Source organism: Erinaceus europaeus, chromosome 23 (assembly GCF_950295315.1).
Source record: "Erinaceus europaeus chromosome 23, mEriEur2.1, whole genome shotgun sequence".
Lineage (NCBI taxonomy): Eukaryota > Metazoa > Chordata > Mammalia > Eulipotyphla > Erinaceidae > Erinaceus > Erinaceus europaeus.
In genome coordinates this window covers 12,565,699-12,587,927 of record NC_080184.1, presented here as the reverse complement: position 1 = coordinate 12,587,927, position 22,229 = coordinate 12,565,699, and the positions used below count along the sequence as shown (strand labels likewise).

Here is a 22,229-nt window from a genome sequence, read left to right as displayed (position 1 = left end):
GCCGGGGCCCCGCTGTCCCCGGAGGAGTGACGTCAGCTGGCTGGGGGGCGGGGAGGGGGGCAGGGAAGAGGGGGACAACGACTGGGTTCCCCCGCCACTCCTCCAGGGGAAATAAGAGGAAACCCCCCCGTTCATTTCCATCCACACCTGGAGCAGGCCAGACCGCCTAGTCTGATGATAAAGATCTCTCCTCCCCTACCCTGTCCCCCCCAGATCTGAAGACACACAAAAAGGGGCCACCCCCCAAAAATCTGGGGTACCTCCTAAACCTGGGGACACATAAAAAGGCGATCCTCCCTGCCCCCGCCCCACCTCCTGAGGGAATGTCCTCCTCCTTGGCCCCAAGTGGGCAGGTACTGGGGGGCCCACCGGCACCCCCACTCGGCCTGGCCCGGGTGTCGCTGGGGGACCCCGGGAAACCCAGGAGCCCGCCCCGGCCTGGCCCCGCCCCTCCGGCCGCTGCCCACTGGCCCTTCCGCCTCAGTCCGGCGGACAACCGGCCATGGAGCACGCGGCGGACAAGGAGCTCACCTTGGTGAGGGGTTCGGGGACCCCCACCCACCAACCCGGCGGAGACTCTGAACTCCAGCCCCCTCCCCTCACCGCAGCTCCCTCCCCAGCGGGGAAACCGACCCCTCCAATGCCTGCCGGGGTGTCCGAGCTCGGGACTCAGGTCCCTGACCCAGTGGGGCGGGGAGAGGGCTGGGATTGGGGTGCTCTTCGGAACTGGGGTTCGGGGGTGCCACCGAAGAGGGACCCGGAGCGCCGATGTGATGTTCCCTAGCCTGGGAATCACGCCCCCCAGCCTCCCCAGCCTTGAAGATCTCGGCCTGGAAGTGGGGGGCAGGGAGGGAGGGATGGAGCTGGCAATGGGGGGGGCGGTTTGGGGGTGGGTGGACGGGGCCCCCCAAGTGCCCTGAGCCTGCCCCCGCGTCCAGCCGCCGCTTCAGGATTGGGGTGAAGAGGAGGAGGACGGGGCGGTGTACAGCGTCAGCCTGCGGCGCCAGCGCAGCCAGCGGGGGAGCCCCGGGGCAGAGCCGGGGGGCAGCCAGGTGAGGGCGGGGCGGGGCCAGGCGGGGAGGGGCGGGGTTAGGAGGATGGGGCGGGGCCGGGCGGATCCAGTGAGGCAGCGCGTGCGCTCGGGGGCGGGGCCAAGAGGGGCGGGGCTCTCCGCGAGCAGGTGCAGGGGGCGGGGCCAAGTGAGCAGAGCCCTGATGGACAGGTGGACCCACAGAAGAGCCCTGGTAAGTGGGGAGCAGGGCGGCTAGGGGGCGGAGCTGGCGGGAGAGGGGCGTGGCCTTAAGAAGTCGCCAGGGGAGGGGCAGGAGGGGCGCAGAGCTGATGCCAGCCTGCCCCAGGCTGTGGGTTCGAGCCGTAGTGATTCAGTGATGCTCTGGCATCTCTCTCTCTCTCTCTCTCTCTCTCTCTCTCTCACACACACACACACACACACACAGAGAAAATTTCTCCCTCCATCTTTCTCTCTCAGACTATATATTAATCAGAGCCCTGCTCAGCTCTGGCTGATGGTGGTCCTGGGGATTGAACTTGGCACCTCAGAGCCCCAAGCATGAAAGTCTTTTTGCAGAACGACTACACAGTCTCCTTATGCCCCCCCCTTCCTTTTTTAATTTTCACAGAGCACTGCTCAGCTCTGGTGCTCTCTCTCTGTGTCAATATGTATATATATCTGCAACATAAGCTCAGCCTTAAATACAGTACCAAGGCCTGAAAGTCCTCCCTTCCCTACCTCTCTTAAAAAAGAGAGAGAGGGAGTCGGGCGGTAGCGCAGCGGGTTAAGCACAGGTGGCGCAAAGCGCAAGGACCCGCGTTAAGGATCCCGGTTCGAGCCCCCGGCTCCCCACCTGCAGGGGAGTCGCTTCACAGGCGGTGAAGCAGGTCGGCAGGTGTCTGTCTTTCTCTCCCCCTCTCTGTCTTCCCCTCCTCTCTCAGTTTCTCTCTGTCCTATCCAACAACGATGACAGCAATAACAACAACAATAATTACAACAATAAAACAGCAAGGGCAACTAAAGGGAATAAATAAATACTTAATAAAAAAAAGAGAGGGGTAGCTTCACAAGCGGTGAAGCAGGTCTGCAGGTGTCTATCTTTTCCCCTCTCTGTCTTCATCTCCTCTCTCCATTTCTCTCTGTTCTATTCAACAACGGCATCAATAACAACAACAATAATAACTACAACAATAAAACAAGAAGGGCAACAAAAAGGAATAAATAAAGAAATTTTTTAAAAAATAAAAAAAGAAGGCGCAGGGTGGTGGCGCATCTGGTTGAGTGCTCACATGACAGTTCACAAGGACCCAGGTTCAACCCCCCGCAGCGGTTAAGCGCACGTGAAGCAAAGCACAAGGACCAATGGAAGGATCCTGGTTCGACCCCCCGACTCCCCACCTGCAGGGGAGTCACTTCCCAGGCGGTGAAGCAGGTCTGCAGGTGTCTGTCTTTCTCGCCCCCTCTGTGTTCCCCTCCTCTCTCCATTTCTCTGTCCTATCCAACAACAATGACATCAATAACAGTAATAACCACAACAACAATAAAACAAAGGCAAGAACAAAAAAAAAAATGCCTCCAGGAGCAGTGGATTCCTGGTATAGGCACCGCGCCCCAGAAATAGCCCTGGAGGCAAAAAAAAAGAGTCCAATCTCCCAAGTCACAAAATATCTATATTTTCACATGGGGAGTGCTGATCTTTCTCTCTCTCTCTCTCTCAGTAAAACTTTAAAAGTGCAAATTTGGGTGTGTAAGCATCGAGGTGCTTGAGTGCGGCCAGTGATGCTGGTGGTTGGGAATGGTGAGTTGGGGTGGGAAATCCTTTTTTTGGGGGGGATTCTCACTGGTGCCCCCCCCCCACAGGCCGTCCCGGGCTTCCTGCATTACCGCACCAGCAAGGTGCGGGCGCTGAGGGCCGCACACCTGGAGCGTCTGGTGTGGGAGCTGGTGTTGGGGGACCGGGAGCAGGACCCCAGCTTCGTGCCCGCCTTCCTGGCCACCCACCAGGCCTTCGCGCCCACCGCACGTGTCCTCAACCTGCTCCTGCCCCCGCCGCCGCCGCCTCTGCCAATGGGGTCAGTACTGGGGTGTGATCTGAACCCCCCCATTACCCTCTCACACACTCCCCAAAAGTCCCCCTTGCACCAAGCCCCAGGACCTACTTTTTGACCCCATTTGGCAAAACCCAGAACCTTCTACCTGACACCCAGTGGAGGAACCATGACACCCCCCCCGGCCAGTCCCAGACCCTCACCTGGTCATCCCTCCTAACAGGTGACCCCTCAAAATTAGAACCCTTCTCTTGACCCCTAACAGGGTCCCCTCCTTCAGATCCCTATATGGATTCCCAGAAAAGACCACCCCAAACCTAGAGGCCACCTCTTGACCCCTACTGGTCTCCACCCTCCGAATCTCACCTGGGAACCCCCTCCCACAAGTCCCCAAATCCCAGAATGCTCCTTCTGACCCCCCTTTTGTGGTTCTCTCTATTTACATGATTGTGGGGGGCTGGGGGCTCTTCCCAGGTCAGTGGTCAAGAAGTCTGAGGACCGGGACCTGGCACTGAACAGGAACTTGAGGTCAGTCTCCCATCCAGCAAGTGGGGAGGGTCCCTACTTAAAGTTCAAGGGTTGGGGAGGGGGGTCCAGTACTCCAGAGCTGGGCTCTGAGACCCGCTTATACACACACATACATACACCCCTGTGGCGCAGGTCTGTGGTGTTGGTGCTGGGTTCTTGGCTCCGGGATCACCCCCAGGATTTTCGGGGACACCCTGCCCATGAAGATCTACAGAAGGTGCAAAAGTTCTTGGGCTGGGCCTCCCCAGCGGGGCCAGAGGCTCAGGAGGCTGAGAAACTCCTCCGAGAATTCTTGGCGGAGGCAGAGCAAGGCGGAAGAGAAGAGGATCAGACGCAGGTGTGGACAGGTGAGGGGTCGGGGGGCTCAGGTTGGGGGTCCTCCAGGGGTCTCCATCCATCTCTGGAGCCTCAGTTGCCCTGTCTGAAAAATGGGGAGATCTCCTTAGAAGATGTTAGCATCTATCTTGTGTGTCTCCCATTGCAAAGGTAACTCAAGGGAACTATCTTTCCTTCTTTAAAAAAAAAATATTGTTATTTTTATTTATTTATTGAATAGAGACAGCCAGAAATCAAGAGGGAAATGCATGATAGAGAAGGAGAGAGAGAGAGGGTGGAGCATAAGTAGCATCATGGTTCTGCAAATAGATTCTCATGCCTGAGGCTTCAAAGTCCCCAGGTTCAATCCCCCACATCACCATAAGCCAGAGCTGAACAGTGCTCCAGTACAGAGAGAGACAGACAGAGAGAGACAGAGAGAGACAGAGAGAGACAGACAGAGAGAGAGAGAGAGAGAGAGAGGAGGCCTGTAGCCTGATTCAGCACTCATGAAGCTTTCCCCCTGCAGATGGGGAACAGGGGCTTGAACCTGGGTCCTTGTGCACTGTAATATGTCTGCTTAACCAGGTGCGCCAACCCACCATACCTTCCTTCCTTCTTTCCTTCCTTCCTTCCTTCCTTCCTTTCTTCCTTCCTTTCTCTCTTTCCTTTTCCCAGAGCTCTGCCCATCTCTGGTGGTGCTGGGAATTGAACCTGGGACATTGGATCTTCAGAACCATGATGTTATTTCTTTTCTTTTTAAGGGTGGTTGTAGGTGACATTTTTTTTTTCTTTTAAGATTTAAAAAAAAATTATTAATGACAAAGATAGGAGGAGAGAGAGAAAAAGAACCAGACACCACTCTGGTACATGTGCAACTGGGGATTGAACTCGGAACCTCATGCTTGAGAGTCCAATGCTTTATCCACTGTGCCACCTCCCGGACCACCCATGATGCTACCACCCTATTCTCTTCTTTCCTTCCTCTGGCTATGGTGGTTATGGTGGTACGGGGGATTGAACCTGGGACTTCTGAGCCTCAGGCAGGAGAGACTTTTTGCAGAACCGTTATGCTGTCTACCCCTCTAGTCTTTCTCTGACTCTGCCCCCAGGATCAGTACAAACTACCCTTTTGCTGACTGACAAATTGCCTTCTGCTTGTTTTAAAAAGATCAGCTTCCACCATCTGCTCTCTTTCTGATCCCCATCAAAACCACCTAGATCCCCCTAATCCTCTCTCGATAATCCCCCAGATTAATGTGGCCACAAAGTAGCTGCCACTTCTGGTTAGGGGTCTCTGCTCCCTCCCATCTGATAACCAAAACCTTGTCTCCCAGATGCCCCGACCCCCAGCCCAGCTCCTCCCAGCTCACAGGAGCCAGGGGGATCCTGATTTTTGTTGGTAATGGCTTTCTTCCTGTTGCTGGACACCACAGCTTTTTGTTTCATTCTTCTTAATCTCAGATCTAGAGAGAGGAGAGACCCCCTCACACACACAGCCCTGCCCACCCTCCATGGGGCTCCCTGGGTGCTGTGCCTGGTGCTGAGAGAGGAGAGACCCCACAGCCCTGCCCACCCTCCATGGGCTCCCTGGGTGCTGCCCATGGTGCTGAGAGAGGAGAGACCCCACAGCCCTGCCCACCCTCCATGGGCTCCCTGGGTGCTGTGCATGGTGCTGAGAGAGGAGAGACCCCACAGCCCTGCCCACCCTCCATGGGGCTCCCTGGGTGCTGTGCATGGTGCTGAGAGAGGAGAGACCCCACAGCCCTGCCCACCCTCCATGGGCTCCCTGGGTGCTGTGCAGGGTGCTGAGAGAGTAGAGACCCCACAGCCCTGCCCACCCTCCTTGGGCTCCCTGGGTGCTGTGCCTGGTGCTGAGAGAGGAGAGACCCCCCACAGCCCTGCCCACCCTCCATGGGCTCCCTGGGTGCTGTGCATGGTGCTGAGAGAGGAGAGACCCCACAGCCCTGCCCACCCTCCATGGGCTCCCTGGGTGCTGTGCAGGGTGCTGAGAGAGGAGAGACCCCACAGCCCTGCCCACCCTCCATGGGCTCCCTGGGTGCTGTCCATGGTGCTGAGAGAGGAGAGACCCCACAGCCCTGCCCACCCTCCATGGGCTCCCTGGGTGCTGTCCATGGTGCTGAGAGAGGAGAGAACCCACAGCCCTGCCCACCCTCCATGGGGCTCCCTGGGTGTTGTGCATGGTCCTGTTTTGGTTTTTGAAAAATATTTATTTATTTATTCATTCATTCCCTTTTGTTGCCCTTGTTTTTATTGTTGTTGTAGTTATTATTGTTGTTGTTGATGTCATCGTTGTTGGATAGGAAATGGAGAGAGGAGGGGAAGACAGAGGGGGGAGAGAAAGACAGACACCTGCAGTCCTGCTTCACCACCTGTGAAGCGACTCCCCTGCAGGTGGAAAGCCGGGGGCTCGAACCGGGATCCTTATGTCGGTCTTTGTGCTTTGTGCAGTTAGTTTAATTTTTAAACTTTATTTGCAAGGACAGAAAAATTGAGAGGTAAGAGGGAGAGAGACAGAGAGACACCTGTAGCCCTCCTTCACCACTCACGAAGCTTTCCCCCTGCAGGCAGGGACCAGGGGCTTGAACCTGGATCCTTACACCGGCCCTGTGCTTAACCCGCTGCGCTACCACCCGACTCCTAGTCCTGGGTGTTTTAAAGATGAGAAACTGAGACTCAGAGAGTCTAAGAGACTCATCCAAGATCACACAGCATGTGTAACCCTCTGGAATTTCCCTTCAGGACCCCAGAGTGGTGCACAGGCCCGCAATCCTAACACCCCAGAAGGCTTCCTGGAGGAGGAGGTTCGGGAGGAGGATAGTCTGGTGCGGTCTGGGCCTGAGTTGCTGGACTTCAGCGTGGATGAGGTGGCCGAGCAGCTGACCCTGCTGGACGCGGTGCGGAGTTGGGGAGGGGGCGCCGGCCGTGAGGATGCCAGGGGTCACCCCCATCCCAGGGAGGCCCCTTCCCCTCACTCTCCCCACCCCCCCCCCAGGAGCTGTTCTCTCGTGTTCGTGCCTGTGAGTGTCTGGGTTCCGTGTGGTCACAACGGGACCGGCCGGGGGTGGCGGGCAGCTCCCCCACCGTGCGGGCCACCGTGACCCAGTTCAACGCGGTAACAGGCTGGGTGCTGGGCTCGGTGCTGGGGGAGCCGGGCCTGGCCACCCCGCTGAGGGCTCTGAGGCTGGAGAAGTGGATCCGTATTGCACAGGTGCCCGGGGCCTGGGGGCAGGGAATGGGGCCTGGGTTGGGGGTCTGGGTTTGGGAGTCTGTGGGGGGCCTGGGGTTGGTGCTCTGAGGGTCTGGGCGAGGGCCTGGGCTGGGTGCAGTCTGTGGGTGCTGGTTAGGGGGTGTAGCGGGCCTGGGTTGGGGGTCCGGGGGGGCTTGGGGTCTGGGTTTGTGGTTTGGAGTTCTGGGGGAGGTACTGGTTTGGGGGGTCTGGGGGCCTGGGGGCCTGGTATGAGGAGGTTGGGGTTCTAGAGGAGGGTCTGATATTGGAGGTCTGGGGGGGCCTGGGTTTGGAGGTAGCCTGGGATTGGGTTCTTGGGGGCCTTGGCTTTGGGAGTTTGGGGTTCCTAGATATGGGGGGCCTGGCACTAAGGGTCTGGGGGAGGGGCTGGGATTGGGGGTCTAGGTGGGAGCCTGGGAATAAGGGCCTGGGGACAGCCTGAAAAAGGGGTTTAGGGAGCAGGGCCCTGGAAGGCGCTGGGGGAAGGCCTGTGTTTGCAGGTGACTGAGAGGACCTTGCAAATCGGGGATGGGGGAAAGCACGGGGATGAGTGGCTTGGTGTGGGACCCTGGTAATGGGGGGGTTGGGGGCCTTGGAGTGGGGTGCTATGGGGCCCTGGGAATGGGAGCTATAAGGTCCTGCAATGGGGACCTGGGGCTGAGCCTGGGAATTGGAGCCTGGGGATGCATCAGGGGAAAAACTCAGTGGATGGCTGGGAGGAATGAAGGGGAGGGGCAGCATACAGGAGGGGCCAATGGGCCAATGCCCAGAGGACAGCAGGGAGCCCCCACTAAAAGAGAAAGGGTAGGTAGGTCCAGTGTGTCCTCTGCTGGTTGAGGCACCTACTTGGTCTCACACGTAAATACTTAAAATGTTTAGTGGTGCGCACAGCTGAGCACAGACATTGTCATGAGCAAGGACCCAGGTTCATACCCCTGCACCCCCACCTGCAGGGGGAAGCTTCCTGAGTACTGGTGAAGCAGGGCTGCAGGTGTCTCTCTGTCTCCTTTCTCTCCCCCGCCCACATATAATGCATTTGTTTTATTTTGATGAAAGAGGGACACAGAGACACAAAGAGGAAAATAGCCCAGAGCTTAGCTCTGGCCTTTGGTGGTGTTAGGGATTGAACCTGGGACCTCAGAGTATCCGGGCAGAAAAAGTTTTTTGCAGAAGCATGATCCTGTCTCCGTAGCCTGAAACATAAATTGCATTGAAACACTTACATATTTATGTATGAGAGGAAAGAGAAAGAGAAGCAGAGACACCCTCTGGCACATGTGATGATGCCAAGAATCAAACTCAGGGGAGTTGGGCGGTAGCGCAGGTTAAGGTTAAGCGCAGGTGGCTTAAAGCGCAGGGACCGGAGTAAGGATCCCGGTTCGAGCCCCCGGCTCTCCACCTGCCGGGGGGGTCGCTTCCCAGGCGGTGAAGAAGGTCTGCAGGTGTCTGTCTTTCTCTCCCCCTCTCTGTCTTCCCTTCCTCTCTCCATGTCTCTCTGTCCTGTCCAACAACAACGACATCAGTAACCACTACAACAACAATGAAAAATAACAAGGGCAACAAAAAGGGAAAAATAAATAAGAAAAAATTGAAACCAAGAAAGAAAATAGCTCCCCTGAATAGTGTGTTGCTCTGCCATGGGTGTGACCTGGGTTCGAGTCTGCCTTCCACCACATTGGAAGAAACTTTGGAGCTGTGGTCTCTCTCTCTCTCTATTTTAAAAGTTCTATTTATTTATTAGATAGAGACAGACAGAAATTGAGATGGAAGGTGGAGACAGAGAAGGAGAAAGGCAGAGAGACACCTGCAGCCCTGCTTCACCACTTGTGAAGCCTTCCCCCCCTACAGGTGGGGCCTGGGGGCTCGAACCCAGATCCTTATGCACTGTAACATGCGTGCTTAACCAGGTGCACCACCACCCAGCCTCCATCTCTCTCTCCCCCTCCCCCTCTCCCTCTCCCTCTCTTTTTCTAAATAAGAATGAGAAGTCTCCAGATTTAAGGTGGATCAGAGGGGGTTCGGGTGAGATTTGAGGCGTTCTCACCGGCACCCCCTCTTGCCCTGTCCTCCCCTCCCCCAGCGCTGCCGGGAGCTGAAGAATTTCTCCTCCCTTCACGCCATCCTGTCCGCCCTCCAGTCCAACCCCATTTACCGTCTCAAGCGCAGCTGGGGGGCCGTGAGCAGGTGTGCCTGAGTTGGGGGGCATCTGGGGGTCTTCCCCTCACAGCCCCACCCCATCCCTCCTTCCCTGAACCCCCCTCTCCCTCCTTCCCTCCAGGGAACCCTTATCTGCCTTCAAGAAACTCTCCCAGATCTTTTCAGATGAGAACAACTACTTTAGCTGCCGAGAGATTCTTTCCCAGGTAATAATAATAATAATAATAATAATAATAAATAAGGCTGTGGGGAGGGGACCTGGGAGCCTGGGGCCAGGCTTTTCAAAGCTTGTCGTGGTAACAAGACTCTGTGTCCTCTCCTTGGACTTGAAGAATGACCTTTCCCTTTCTGCATGACTGGCCACATTTTTCCCCTCCCTCTCTCTTTACTTTTTCCTGCTTCTCCTGCTCCCATATTTCTAGATCAGCGACTGCCTTAGTCATGCCTTCAGCAAACACCAGACGTCACAAGGGTCCAAGGGCTCTTAAGGGCAGAGTGAGAGCACAGAGTGGAACCAAAAAAAAAAAAAAAAAAGTACCTTGTATGCCAACAGTCTTTTTTTTTTTTTTTTTAGTTTTATCATCTTTATTTATTAGATAATTAGATAGAGACAGTCAGAACTCAAAAGACAGGAGGGTCAGATAGAGAGGCAGAGAGGGCGGGGGAGACAGCATCATGCTTCTGCAAAGAGATTCTCTTGCTTGAGACTCCGAGGTCCCAGGTTCAGTCCCTGGGACCACCATCAGCCAGAGCTCAGCAGGGCTCTGGTGTTTCTCTCTGTGTACCTCTCTCAATAATAACATACTGAGAGAGACAGAAAGAGAGAGAGAGAGAGGTGGAGAGAGAAGCAGACATCACTCTGGTCCATGTGCTGCGGTGGATTGAGCTCGGTGCCTCACGCCTGAGAGTCTGACATTTGATCCACTGGACCACCTCCCAGACCACCTCACTTTTTTTTTTTCTTGTTAATTCCAAGCTCTGCTCAGCTCTGGCTTCTCTCTCTCCCTCATTAATAAATCAGTAAAAATATTGAAAAGACACTTCTGACATAATATTAATGAAGAGAACACAGAGTGAAGCCTTTCTATTATTTTATTTTATTTTATTTATTTATTTATTTATTTATTTATTTATTGCTTTTGTTGCCCTTGTTGTTTTATTGTTGTAGTTATTATTGATGTCATTGTTGTTGGATAGGACAGAGAGACATGGAGAGAGGAGGGGAAGACAGAGAGGGGGAGAGAAAGACAGACACCTGCAGACCTGCTTCACCGCCTGGGAAGCGACTCCCCTGCAGGTGGGGAGCCAGGGGCTCGAACTAGGATCCTTCCGTTGGTCCTTGTGCTTAGCGCCACCTGCGCTTAACCCGCTGCGCTACCGCCCGACTCCCTTCTATTATTTTATTTTTAAAAATATATTTATTTATTCCCTTTTGTCGCCCTTGTTGTTTATTGTTGTGTGTTTTAGTTATTATTGTTGTTGTTGTTGTTGTCATCGTTGTTGGCTAGGACAGAGAGACATGGAGAGAGGAGGGGAAGACAGAGGGGGAGAGAAAGACAGACACCTGCAGACCTGCTTCACTGCCTGGGAAGCGACTCCCCTGCAGGTGGGGAGCCAGGGGCTCGAACTGGGATCCTTACACTGGTCCTTGTGCTTTGTGCCACATGTGCTTAACCTGCTGCACTACTGCCTGACTCCCTTTATTTTATTATTTTTTAAATCTGTTATTGGATAGAAACAGAGAATTTGAGAGGCGGGGAGGAGGAGAGACACCTACAGCCCTGCGTCTGGGCGGGGGGCCTCTGCCCTGAGCCCCCAGTTTGAATGCTCAGCCCTACCCTCCCTCATCCCCACCCCCTCCCCAGGAGGAAGCCGCTGAGGGGCCCCCAGACCAGGGCAGCGCCCCCGGAGACCCGCCTTCCGTGAGTGCCACGGTTTAGAAGGGGAACGTGGGCGGCCAGCATGGGGCGCGCTGGAGAGCGCGAGGTCCCGGGTTCGATCCTCAGCCTGGCAGGTGCCAGAGGGAGGCTCCGCTTCTCTCTGTCTTGTTGAGTAAATAATATGAACTTCGTGAGTGTGTTTATTCTTTTTAAATATATATATATATATAATTTTAATATTGACTTATTTTCCCTTTTGTTGCCATTGTTTCTTTTTGATTGTTGTTGTAGTGATTGTTGTTGTTATTGATGTCGTCGTCGTTGGGTAGGACAGAGAGAAATGGAGAGAGGAGGGGAAGACAGAGAGGGGGAGAGAAAGACACCTGCAGACCTGCTTCACCGCCTGGGAAGCGACTCCCCTGCAGGTGGGGAGCTGGGGGCTCGAACCGGGAGCCTTCCGCCGGTCCTTGCACTTAATCCGCTGTGCCACTGCCCGACTCCCTGAGTGTGTCTATTCTTAAACTTTCAGCTCTTGCTCTCTTGTAAGTTTTTTTCTTAAAAGAGTTTATTTTAATATTTATTTATTCCCTTTTATTGGCCTTGTTGTCTTATTGTTGTCGTTATTATTATTGTTGCTATTGCTGTCGTTGTCGTTCGATAGGACAGAGAGAAATGGAGAGAGGAGAGGAAGACAGAGAGGGGGAGAGAAAGACAGACACCTGCAGTGGTGAAGCAGGGCTGCCGGTGTCTCTCTGCCTCTCTCCCTCTCTCTCTCTCCCCCTTCTGGATTTCTGTCTCTATCTCATAATAAATAAAAAATTAAAAGGGGGCGGGGAGAGGAGCAGAGCTTCCCTCTGGCACCTGTGATCCTGGGGATCGAACCCAGGACCTCACGCTTGAGAGTCCAGTGCTTTATCCACTGCGCCCCCTCCTGGGTTGCAAGCCCAGTCCTGTGGGGGAACCTGTGTTGTGTGTGTGTGTGTGTGTGTGTGTGTGTGTGTGTTGGGGGGTGGTAGCATGACCCTGGGGGACCCCCCCCCCAGCAATGCCCCAGTGTGACCTGAACTCTGGGTGTGTGTGGGGTCCTGCAGCCTCTTCCGCCCGGCCCTGTCCCCTACCTGGGCACCTTCCTCACAGACCTGGTCATGCTGGACACCGCCCTGCCGGACACGCTGGAGGTCTGACCCCTGACTCCTGACCCCCCTGACCCCTGACCCTGACCCTGGCCCTCCCTGCGACCTTAACCTTGACCTCGAGACATGTCTTTGTTTCTCCCCAGCCTGAACTCATCAACTTTGAGAAGAGGAGGAAGGTGAGGCGGGGGTTGTGGGGGGACTGACTGTGGGGGTTTTCTCCTAGGCTGGGATGGGGGCGATGGCGTGAATGCGGCAGGAGGGGGCGTCTCAGAGGCACCCCCCGTGCCCTCCCCTGCCCCTCCAGGAGTGGGAGATCCTAGCTCGAATCCAGCAGCTACAGAAAAGATGTCGCCAATACCAGCTGAGGCCCCACCCCGGGGTGCTGGCTGCTCTGCGTGCCCAGCGCCAGCTCAGCGAGGAACAGAGGTGCACCCCACCTCCACCCACACCCCCACCCACACTGTGCCCCCTGCCCCACTCCCAGGCCCTGGCCCTGGCCCTGCACCCGGGATCAGGCACCCATCAAGGGCTCTGTCTGACCTCTGAGCCACTCAGCAGCCACCCAGTTTCCAGCCGAGCTGCGATGTCTCTGGTTTCTTCCCGTGCCTTCCTCGCCTCCCCATCTATGAAGTGGGGCAACCCCCCCCAAACACACACACACACACACACACACACACACACACACACACACACCCCAGCACAGACCAGACGTTCACCCTCACCCACCCCAGTCGAGAACAAATGACCCGTGATGGACCAAGCCTGCTCTCTTTTTATTTTATTTTATTTTATTTATTTTTAATATTTATTTATTCCCTTTTGTTGCCCTTGTTCTTTTATTGTTGTTGTTGTTAATGTCATTGTTGTTGGATAGGACAGAGAGAAATGGAGAGAGGAGGGGAAGACAGAGAGGGGGAGAGAAAGACAGACACCTGAAGACCTGCTTCACCGCCTGGGAAGCGACTCCCCTGCAGGTGGGGAGCCGGGGACTCGAACCGGGTCATTAGGCCGGTCCTTGCGCTTTGTGCCATGTGCGCTTAAGCCACTGCGGTACCGCCCGACTCCCGCCAGCTCTTTTTATTTTATTTTATTTCTTTTTTTTAAATTAATTAATTAATTAATTAATTAATTTTTTTATTTAAGAAAGGATTAATTAACAAAACCATAGGGTAGGAGGGGTACAACTCCACACAATTCTCACCACCCAATCTCCATATCCCACCCCCTCCCCTGATAGCTTTCCCATTCTCTAGCCCTCTGGGAGCATGGACCCAGGGTCATTGAGGGTTGCAGAAGGTGGAAGGTCTGGCTTCTGTAATTGCTTCCCCGCTGAACATGGGCGTTGACTGGTCGGTCCATACTCCCAGTCTGCCTCTCTCTTTCCCTAGTAGGGTGGGGCTCTGGGGAAGCTGAGCTCCAGGACACATTGGTGGTGTCTTCAATCCAGGGAAGTCTGGCTGGCATCCTGATGACACCTGGAACCTGGTGACTGAAAAGAGAGTTAACATACAAAGCCAAACAAATTGTTGAGCAATCATGGACCAAAGCTTGGAAAAGTGGAGAGGAAGTATTAGGGAGGTACTCACTGCAAACTCTAGTGTACTTCTGCTTTCTTACTTTGGTGCCATACTCCAAACTCAGTCAATTTCTGCTTTGCGTTTCTACTTCTTCTTTTTTTTTTTTTTTTTACATGCATAACATTCCCCAGATTCCCATTTAGCAATACAACCCCCACTATTTCATTCATCATTTTTCATGGACCTGTATTCTCCCCACCCACCCACCCACCCCAGAGTCTTTTACTTTGGTGTAGTACTCCAATTCCATTTCAGGTTCGACTTGTGTTTTCTTTTCTAATCTTGTTTTTCAACTTCGGCCTGAGAGTGAGATCATCCCATATTCATCCTTCTGTTTCTGACTTATTTCACTCAACATGATTTTTTCAAGGTCCATCCAAGATCGGCTGAAAACAGTGAAGTCACCATTTTTTACAGCTGAGTAGTATTCCATTGTGTATATAGACCACAACTTGCTCAGCCACTCATCTGTTGTTGGACACCTGGGTTGCTTCCAGGTTTTGGCTATGACAAATTGTGCTGCCAAGAACATATGTGTACACAGATCTTTTTGGATGGGTGTGTTGGGTTCCTTAGGATATATCCCCAGGAGGGAAATTGCAGGGTCATAGGGTAGGTCCATTTCTAGCCTTCTGAGAGTTCTGCAGACTGTTCTCCACAGAGGTTGGACCCATTGACATTCCCACCAGCAGTGCAGGAGGGCTCCTTTGACCCCACACCCTCTCCAGCATTTGCTGCTGTTACCTTTTCTGATGTGTGACATTCTCATAGGAGTGAAGTGGTATCTCATTGTTGTCTTGATTTGCATTTCTCTGACAATCAGAGACTTGGAGCATTTTTTCATGTGTTTCTCGGCCTTTTGGATCTCTTCTGTGGTGAATATTCTGTCCAATTCCTCCCCCCATTTTTGGATGGGGTTATTTGTTGTCTTGTTGTTGAGTCTGGTAAGCTCTTTATATATGTTGGTTATTAAACTCTTATCTGATGTATGGCATGTAAAGATCTTCTCCCATTCTGTGAGGGGTCTCTTGATTTGGGTAGTGGTTTCTTTTGCTGTGAAGAAGCTTTTTAATTTGATGTAGTCCCATAGGTTTATACTTGCCTTAGTCTTCCTTGTAATTGGATTCGTTTCATTGAAAATGTCTTTAAAATTTATGCGGAAAAAAGTTCTTCCAATATTTTCCTCTAAGTATCTGATAGTTTCTGGTCTAACATCCAAGTCCTTGATCCACTTGGAATTTACTTTTGTATTTGGTGAAATACAGTGATTCAGCTTCATTCTTCTGCATGTTTCAACCCATTGTTTCCAACACCATTTGTTGAAGAGACTCTGCTTTCCCCATGTAATAGTCTGGGCACCTTTGTCAAAGATTAGATGTTTCTGGGCTCTCAATTCTATTCCACTGGTCAGTGTGTCTGTTCATGTTCCAGTACCAAGCAGTTTTGATGACAATGGCCCTATAATATAGTTTGAGATCTGGCAGTGTGATGCCTCCGGTTCTGTTCTTTTTTCTCAAGATTGTTTTGGCAATTCTAGGTCTTTTCTGGTTCCAGATAATATTTTATTTTATTTCTTTTTGATTTTTAAAAATTATCTTTATTTATTGGATAGAGACAGAAATCAAGAAGGAAGATGGTGATGGAGAGGGAGAATGGCAGAGAGACACCTGCAGCCCTGCTTCACCACTGGCTAAGCTTTCTCCCTGCAGGTGTGGACCGGGGGCTCAAACCTGGGTCCTTGTGCATGGTAACGTGTGCGCTCAACCAGGTGCGCCACCACCCGACCTTATTTTATTTTATTTTAATGAGATAGAGAGAGAAAGAGAGGGAGAGAGAGAGAGAAGCTGACCGGAGCCCTGCTGAGCCCTGGCTGATGGTGGTGCTGAGGATTGACCCTGAATCTTCAGAGCCTCAGGCAGGAGAGTCAGTTTGAAGAACCATTCTGCTGTCTCTCCAGCCCGCAAAAAAGCCAGCTCTTTTGATATATGTCCAGGAGGTGGCGCAGTGGATAAGGCATTGGATTCTCAAGCATGAGGATTTGGGTTCAATCCCTGGCAGCACATGAGGTCTGGTTCTCTCTCTCTCTCCTCCTATCTTGCTCATGAATGAAGAAATAAAATCTGGGCAGGGTAGACAGCTTCATGGTTCTGCAAAGAGACGCTCATGGCCGACGCTCCAAAGTCACAGGTTTAATCCCCTGCACCATCATAAGCCAGAGCTTTGCAGTGCTCCGGTCAAAAGAAAACTAAATAAATAAATAGGGAGTCGGGCAGTAGCGCAGCAAGTGAGTGCAGGACCGGCATAAGGATCCCAGTTCGAGCCCCCCGGCTCCCCACCTGCAGGGGAGTCGCTTCCCAGGCGGTGAAGCAGGTCTGCAGGTGTCTGTCTTTCTCTCCCCCCTCTCTGTCTTTCTCTCCTCTCGCCATTTCCCTCTGTCCTATCCAACAACAACGACATCAATAATAACCACAACAATAAAACAACAAGGGCAACAAAAGGGAATAAATAATATTTTTAAAATTTTAAAGAAAAAAGAAGAGGAGGAAGAAAAACGACAAATATACCTATAACTAAATGGGTTTTTTTTATCTTCTTTTATAAAAATATTTTTATTTATTCTTTATAGAGACAGAGAGAAATTAAGAGGGAAAGGAGAGAGAGAGAGAGAGAGAGAGAGAGAGACCTGCAGCCCTGCTTCACTGTTGTGAAGTTTCCCCTTGCAGGTGCTGGACGGGGGGGGCTTGAACCCGGCTCCCTGAGCCTGGTAGTATTTGTGCTCAAAATCAAAGAGAGCCTGTCATGGTAAAAGCCATACCGGCGCTCGAACCCAGGCCCTCAGGCCTGAGTGCCTGGCGCTAACCACTGAGCTCACCGCCCCACCCCTGCAGTTACCGGGTGTCCCGGGTCATCGAGCCCCCCGCCGCCTCCTGCCCCAGCTCCCCGCGGATCCGCCGACGTATCAGCCTCACCAAGCGGCTAAGCGCGTGAGTTTTGGGGTGCCTTGGGGGGGCTGCAGTGTGGACAGAAATGGGGTTCACCCTGCCCCTTCCCCCACCTGCAGGAAGCTGTCCAGAGAGCGAGGCTCCTCCCCTGGGGGGAGTCCTGGAGACCCCGCCTCCCCCACCTCCAGGTAAGCACCCCACTTTTTTTAGGGGGGGAGATGGGGTACAAAACCAGGGTCAGAGTTCAGCGCACACACCCCCACCTCTGACTCTGGTCTGGTGTCCCCCAGTTTGTCACCAGGGTCCCCACCTGCCAGTCCAAGAAGCAGAGACCCTACTCCTGGAAGCCCCCCACCCTCTCCAGGACCCCTGCACCCCAATATGAAGGTACTGGGTTAACGGGGGTCCTGGAGGGCAGGTGTTACCAGGTGTTATCTCATTTCGTTTTTTAAAATCATTTATTAATGGACAGAGACAGAGAGAAGATGAGAAGGGAGAGGGAGAGACAGAGAGAGACCCTGCAGCCCTAATTCACCACTCCTGAAGCTTTCCCCCTGCTGGAGGGGACCAGGGACTCGAACCCTAGTCCATGCTCGTTGTAATGTGTGCGCTCAACCAGGTGCGCCGCCACCTGGCCCCTCATTTTATTTTATTTCATTAATTCATTTTTGTTGTTGTTTTTAAATATTTATTTTATTTATTTATTCCCTTGTTGTTTTATTGTTGTAGTTATTATTATTGTTGTCGTCGTTGTTGGCTAGGACAGAGAGACATGGAGAGAGGAGGGGAAGACAGAGAGGGGGAGAGAAAGACAGACACCTGCAGACCTGCTTCACCGCCTGGGAAGCGACTCCCCTGTAGGTGGGGAGCCGGGGTCTCGAACCGGGATCCTTATGCCCCTTATGCCGGTCCTTGTGCTTTGCGCCACCTGCGCTTAACTCGCTGCGCTACAGCCCGACTCCCTAATTTATTTTTTAATATTGATTTATTTATTCCCTTTTGTTGCCCTTGTTGTTTTTACTGTTGTTGTAGTTATTATTTTTATTGCTATCGTCATTGTTGGATAGGACAGAGAGAAATGGAGAGAGGAGGGGAAGACAGAGAGGGGGAGAGAAAGACAGACACCTGCAGACCTGCTTCACCGCCTGGGAAGCGACTCCCCTGCAGGTGGGGAGCCGGGGGCTCGAACCGGGATCCTCACGCCGGTCCTTGTGCGCTTAACCTGCTGCGCTACCGCCCCCTCCATTCCTGTGTATGTATTTTTTTTTTAATGAATTGAACCCGGGACCTCAGGGCCTCAGGCAGAAGAGTCTTTCTGCACAACCCCTGTGCTATCTCTAAAACTCCTTTTTTTTCTGTCTAAAAATAAATTTATCTCTGAGAGAGAGAAACGAAGTCCATCTCTGCCAGGACTCAAACCCAGTACCTCAGCAATCAGCTCCAGTTTGCCCCCTCTCTGGTGGCGAGTATATACTCAATGCCCCCCGCCACGACCCCCACAGCTGCCCCTGAACCCCGAGTTTCCAGGCTCCTGCCCCCCGGGAGGCCCCCGAACCCCCTTCCAGGGCTCCGAGGCCCGTGTCATCCGGGTCAGCTTGGAGAATGACCACGGGAACGTTTATCGAAGCATCCTGGTGAGTGAGGGTCTCTGGGTGGGACGGGGGCCGTGTGCCTGGTCTTGGGGGGGTCCCTGTCACCTGACCCCCTCCCTATTCCTGTCCCATGCCCCCCCCCCCCCAAGCTCACCAGCCAGGACAAGGCCTCCAGTGTGGTGCAGAGAGCCTTGCAGAAGCACGGTGTGGAACAGCCAGGGGCCGGGGCCTTCCAGCTCCTGCAAGCGCTTTCAGGGGATAAAGGTGGGTGGGGACAGGGGACGGGGGACAAGGGGACAGGGGACAAGGGACCAGGGTGGTGGGGCCTCAGCCCTCAGAAAGGTCCTGGTAGCACAGAAGGGGAAGACAGAGGGCGGGGGAGAGAAAGACAGACACCTGCAGCTCTGCTTCACCACTTCTGAAGCTCCCTCCCTGCAGGAGAGAAGTGCACGCTCGAACCCGGGTCCCTGTGCACTGTGACATGTACATTCAGACAGGCGTGCTACTGGCCTGGTCCCTGTTTGTTTGTTTTTTTTAATTTTAGGTGGAGGTGGGGAGAAAGACAGAGAGAAACCCCACCTGTCCTAAGCTATCCCGGCATGGGGTGTGTGGAGGGGGCAGGGGTAGGACTCCTGGTGGACTTTTTAAAATTATTATTATTCATTTATTTTTTTCGTATTTTATTTCCTTAACTTTTAAAAAATTTATTTAAAAAGATCTTATTGGGCTGAGGAGACAGCATAATGGTTATGCAAAAGTCTCTCATGCCTGAGGCTCTAAGGTCCCAGGTTCAATCCCCAGCCCACCATAGACCAATGCTCTGGTAGCTCTCTCTCTTTCTCTGTCTCTCTCTTTCTCATTAAAAATAAATAAATTAAATTTTAAAAAGAAAAAAGAATTACTTCTTAAAAATAAAGAATTACTTCTTAAAAAAAAAAAAAGATCTTAGGAGTCAGGAGGTAGCACAGCGGGCTAAGCGCACATGGCGCAAAGCGCAAGGACTGGCCTAAGGATCCCAGTTCAAGTCCCCGGCTCCCCACCTGCAGGGGAGTCGCTTCACAAGCATGAAGCAGGTCTGCAGGTGTCTGTCTTTCTCTCCCCCTCTCTGTCTTCCCCTCCTCTCTCCATTTCCCTCTGTCCCATCCAACAACGAACGACATCCATAACAGCAATAATAACTACAACAAGAGCAACAAAAGAGAAAATACATAAATATTAAAAAATTAAAAAGTATATCTTATTTATTCATGAGAAAGATAGGAGAAGAGAGAGAAAGAACCAGACATCACTCTGGCTCATGTGCTGCGGGGGATTGACTGTGGGACCTCATGCTTGAGAGTCCGATGCTTTATCCACTGCGCCACCTCCCGGACCATTATTTCTTCTCCTTTTCCTCCTTATTCTCCTTCTCCCTCCTCCTCCTCCTCTTCCTCTTTGTCTTCTTCTTTTTAATGAGAGGTACAGAGAGACCAGAACACTGCTCAGCCCTGGCTTCTGGTGGTGCTGAGGATTGAACCTGGAAACTCAGAGCTTCCAGCCATTTTGAAAGATTTATTTATTAGAGACAGACTGGGAGGGAGGCTGGGCAGAGCTTCTCTCTGGCGTCTGTGACACTAAGGATCGAACCCAGGACCTCAGGTCTGAAGGCCCGGTGCTTTATCCACTGCGTCCTCTTCCCGGGAAGAGATATCAAGAGAGACAGAGAGCAGAGACTGCACAGCCTCACCCCACCCCTCAATCACGAAGCTTCCCCCCTGCAGACATGGTGGTCAGGTGGCTCGAGCCCAGATCCTCAGGGATGCCAGGGCCTTGGCCTTTGGGGGTGGGGGTAGGGCCGGCCGAGAGGTGACTCGGCCCAGGGGCAGGTGGGGGCAGCTGACGACGTGTCCCAGAGGCCTTGGGGACCAGGTGCTTGGAGGAGGCCCAGCTAGCTGCAGGGCTGTGGCCAAGGCCACTTGGGGAGGAAACGGGAAATCAGGGACTGCCCAAGGGCAGGGCGGGACTTGAACTCCAGCCCTGAACATGGCCTGGATGGGGAGGGGGCAGGAAGTGACTAGCTGCGGACTGGAGCTTTTGTCCCAAGTTTGAGGGACAGTTGGTAATTTATTCGTTTATTTACTGCGTAGAGACAGAGAGAAACTGAGAGGAGGAGGGGGAGATAGAGAGGGAGAGAGACAGAGAGACACCTGCAGCCCTGCTTCACTGCTCGCAAAGCTTTCCCCCTGCAGGTGGGGACTGGGGGCTCGAACCCACATCCTTGTGCTTGGTGACATATATGTTCAGCTGGGTGGTAATTAAAAAATAAATAATATAGGGGTCGGGCGGTAGCGCAGTGAGTTAAGCGCACATGCCACAAATTGCAAGGACCGGCATAAGGATCCCGGTTCAAGCCCCCGGCTCCCCACCTGCAGGGGCGTCACTTCCCAGGTGGTGAAGCAGGTCTGCAGGTGTCTGTCTTTCTCTCCCCCTCTCTGTCTTCCCCTCCTCTCTCCATTTCTCTCTGTCCTATCCAACAACGACGACATCGATAACTACAACAATAAAACAACAAGGGCAACAAAAGGGAATAAATAAATAAATATAAAATAAAATTAAAAATTAAAAGAAATTAAAAATAAATAAATAAATAAATGGGATGGAATAGATGACCCAATGATTCTGCAAGGAGGCTCTCATGCCCGAGGCTCCAAAGTCCCAGGTTCAATTCCCCCACACCACCATCAGCCAGAACTGAGCAGGGCTCTGCTGAATAAATAAATCAATAAATACGCAAACATGTGTCTGCTGGAAATGTTGGGGTCTGGCTGCTCACGACACCCCAAAGATAACCACGGTGGCAAAATTAATTAATTAACAGGTCATGAGTGAATAAGGTGGTCGTCCAGGCCCAGGGAGTCAGGGCAAGCACTGGTCCCCCCGCCACCCACACACACACCCCTGTCCCCCCAGAGCTCCTGATTCCAGAGAACGCCAATGTTTTCTATGCCATGAGTTCCAGGGTGCCAGGGGACTTTGTACTGCGCAGGAAGGCGGCGGCCACCACACAGGGCCCCACGGTGTCCCCACCATGATGACTCCAGCCTCCCGGGGTTCCTGCTGGGACCTGTCTCTCTCTACCCCCCTTTTCCTCCATGGGGGCTGGGGGAGGGATGCTGCTCCCACCTCCCCACCAAAAAAAAAAAAAGCTCTGATCCCCTCCCCAGGAGAGGCTGCGTGTGCCTTCATATCTTGTGTCCTCTCTCTCTCTCTCTTATTACTTAAATAAACGCCAAGGCTGAAAGAAAAAAATAAAAAAATGAAAAAAGAGAAAAGAATACTGTCATTTTTTTTTTTTTGGAAACCCACCACACCAGAAAGAAGGGTTATTAAATAGTTCATGGCGGGGAGGAAACGGGCTATAGTGCAACCGGTTAAGCGCGGGTGGCGCAAAGCACAAGGACAGGCATATGGATCCTGGTTCAAGGCCCGACTCCCCACCTGCAGGGGGAAAGTTTCACAAGCGGTGAAGCAGGGCTGCAGGTGTCTCTCTGTCTCTCTCCCGCTCTGTCACCCCCTACCCTCCTAATTTCTGGCTGTCTCTCTGCCTCTTGCTCTTAGAAAAAGCAGGCTTGGGGTGGTGAAGCAGGGCTGCAGGTGTCTCTCTCTGTCTCTCCCCCCTCTACCTCCCCCTTCCCTATCGATTTCTGACTCTATCCAAGAAATAAAGATTACAGAAACAATGAGTTTATTTAAGAAAAAAAAAAAAAGGTGACCAGGAGATGGCGCAGCTGGTTGAGTGCACACATTACAGTG

The 22,229-nt window shown here is 52.8% G+C and overlaps 2 protein-coding genes across 6 annotated transcripts in view; one reads left to right on the top strand and one right to left on the bottom strand.

The window, feature by feature from the left end:
* PRKCSH (protein kinase C substrate 80K-H) overlaps window positions 1-16,913 on the bottom strand; it is a 39,913-nt gene extending 23,000 nt beyond the window's left edge. Inside the window, exon 1 of the mRNA XM_060181782.1 lies at window positions 16,908-16,913. The gene's annotated coding sequence lies outside the window, so the exon portion shown is untranslated. The remainder of the gene's footprint in view (window positions 1-16,907) is intronic.
* Window positions 486-21,968, top strand: RGL3 (ral guanine nucleotide dissociation stimulator like 3). Of its 5 annotated transcripts, none has more exons than XM_060181776.1 (19): window positions 486-535; window positions 939-1,052; window positions 2,873-3,096; window positions 3,535-3,588; window positions 3,721-3,935; window positions 6,667-6,821; window positions 6,920-7,135; window positions 9,234-9,337; window positions 9,432-9,516; window positions 11,176-11,232; window positions 12,282-12,368; window positions 12,470-12,502; window positions 12,631-12,752; window positions 16,792-16,887; window positions 16,965-17,033; window positions 17,136-17,232; window positions 18,348-18,479; window positions 18,587-18,701; window positions 21,387-21,968. In XM_060181776.1, exons 1-19 carry the CDS (start codon window positions 503-505, stop codon window positions 21,506-21,508), a joined length of 2,130 nt encoding a protein of 709 aa, XP_060037759.1. In that variant the 5' UTR covers window positions 486-502; the 3' UTR covers window positions 21,509-21,968. The 5 variants fall into 5 exon arrangements, with proteins under 5 accessions (XP_060037759.1, XP_007526114.2, XP_060037761.1 ...); XM_007526052.3 differs by having other exon boundaries at window positions 2,873-3,084; window positions 21,387-21,966; XM_060181778.1 differs by lacking the exon at window positions 18,587-18,701 and having other exon boundaries at window positions 21,387-21,502.
* The last annotated feature ends 261 nt before the right edge of the window (window positions 21,969-22,229 follow it).

What these genes read in the sequence shown, in the direction of transcription:
- RGL3 (XM_060181776.1), top strand. Translation starts at nt 503, where the DNA reads ATGGAGCACGCGGCGGACAAGGAGCTCACCTTG. An exon ending in CCCCCGGAGACCCGCCTTCC is followed by an intron (nt 11,233 to 12,281) that starts GTGAGTGCCACG and finishes GGGGTCCTGCAG; the next exon opens with CCTCTTCCGCCCGGCCCTGT. An exon ending in CTCACCAAGCGGCTAAGCGC is followed by an intron (nt 16,888 to 16,964) that starts GTGAGTTTTGGG and finishes CCCCACCTGCAG; the next exon opens with GAAGCTGTCCAGAGAGCGAG.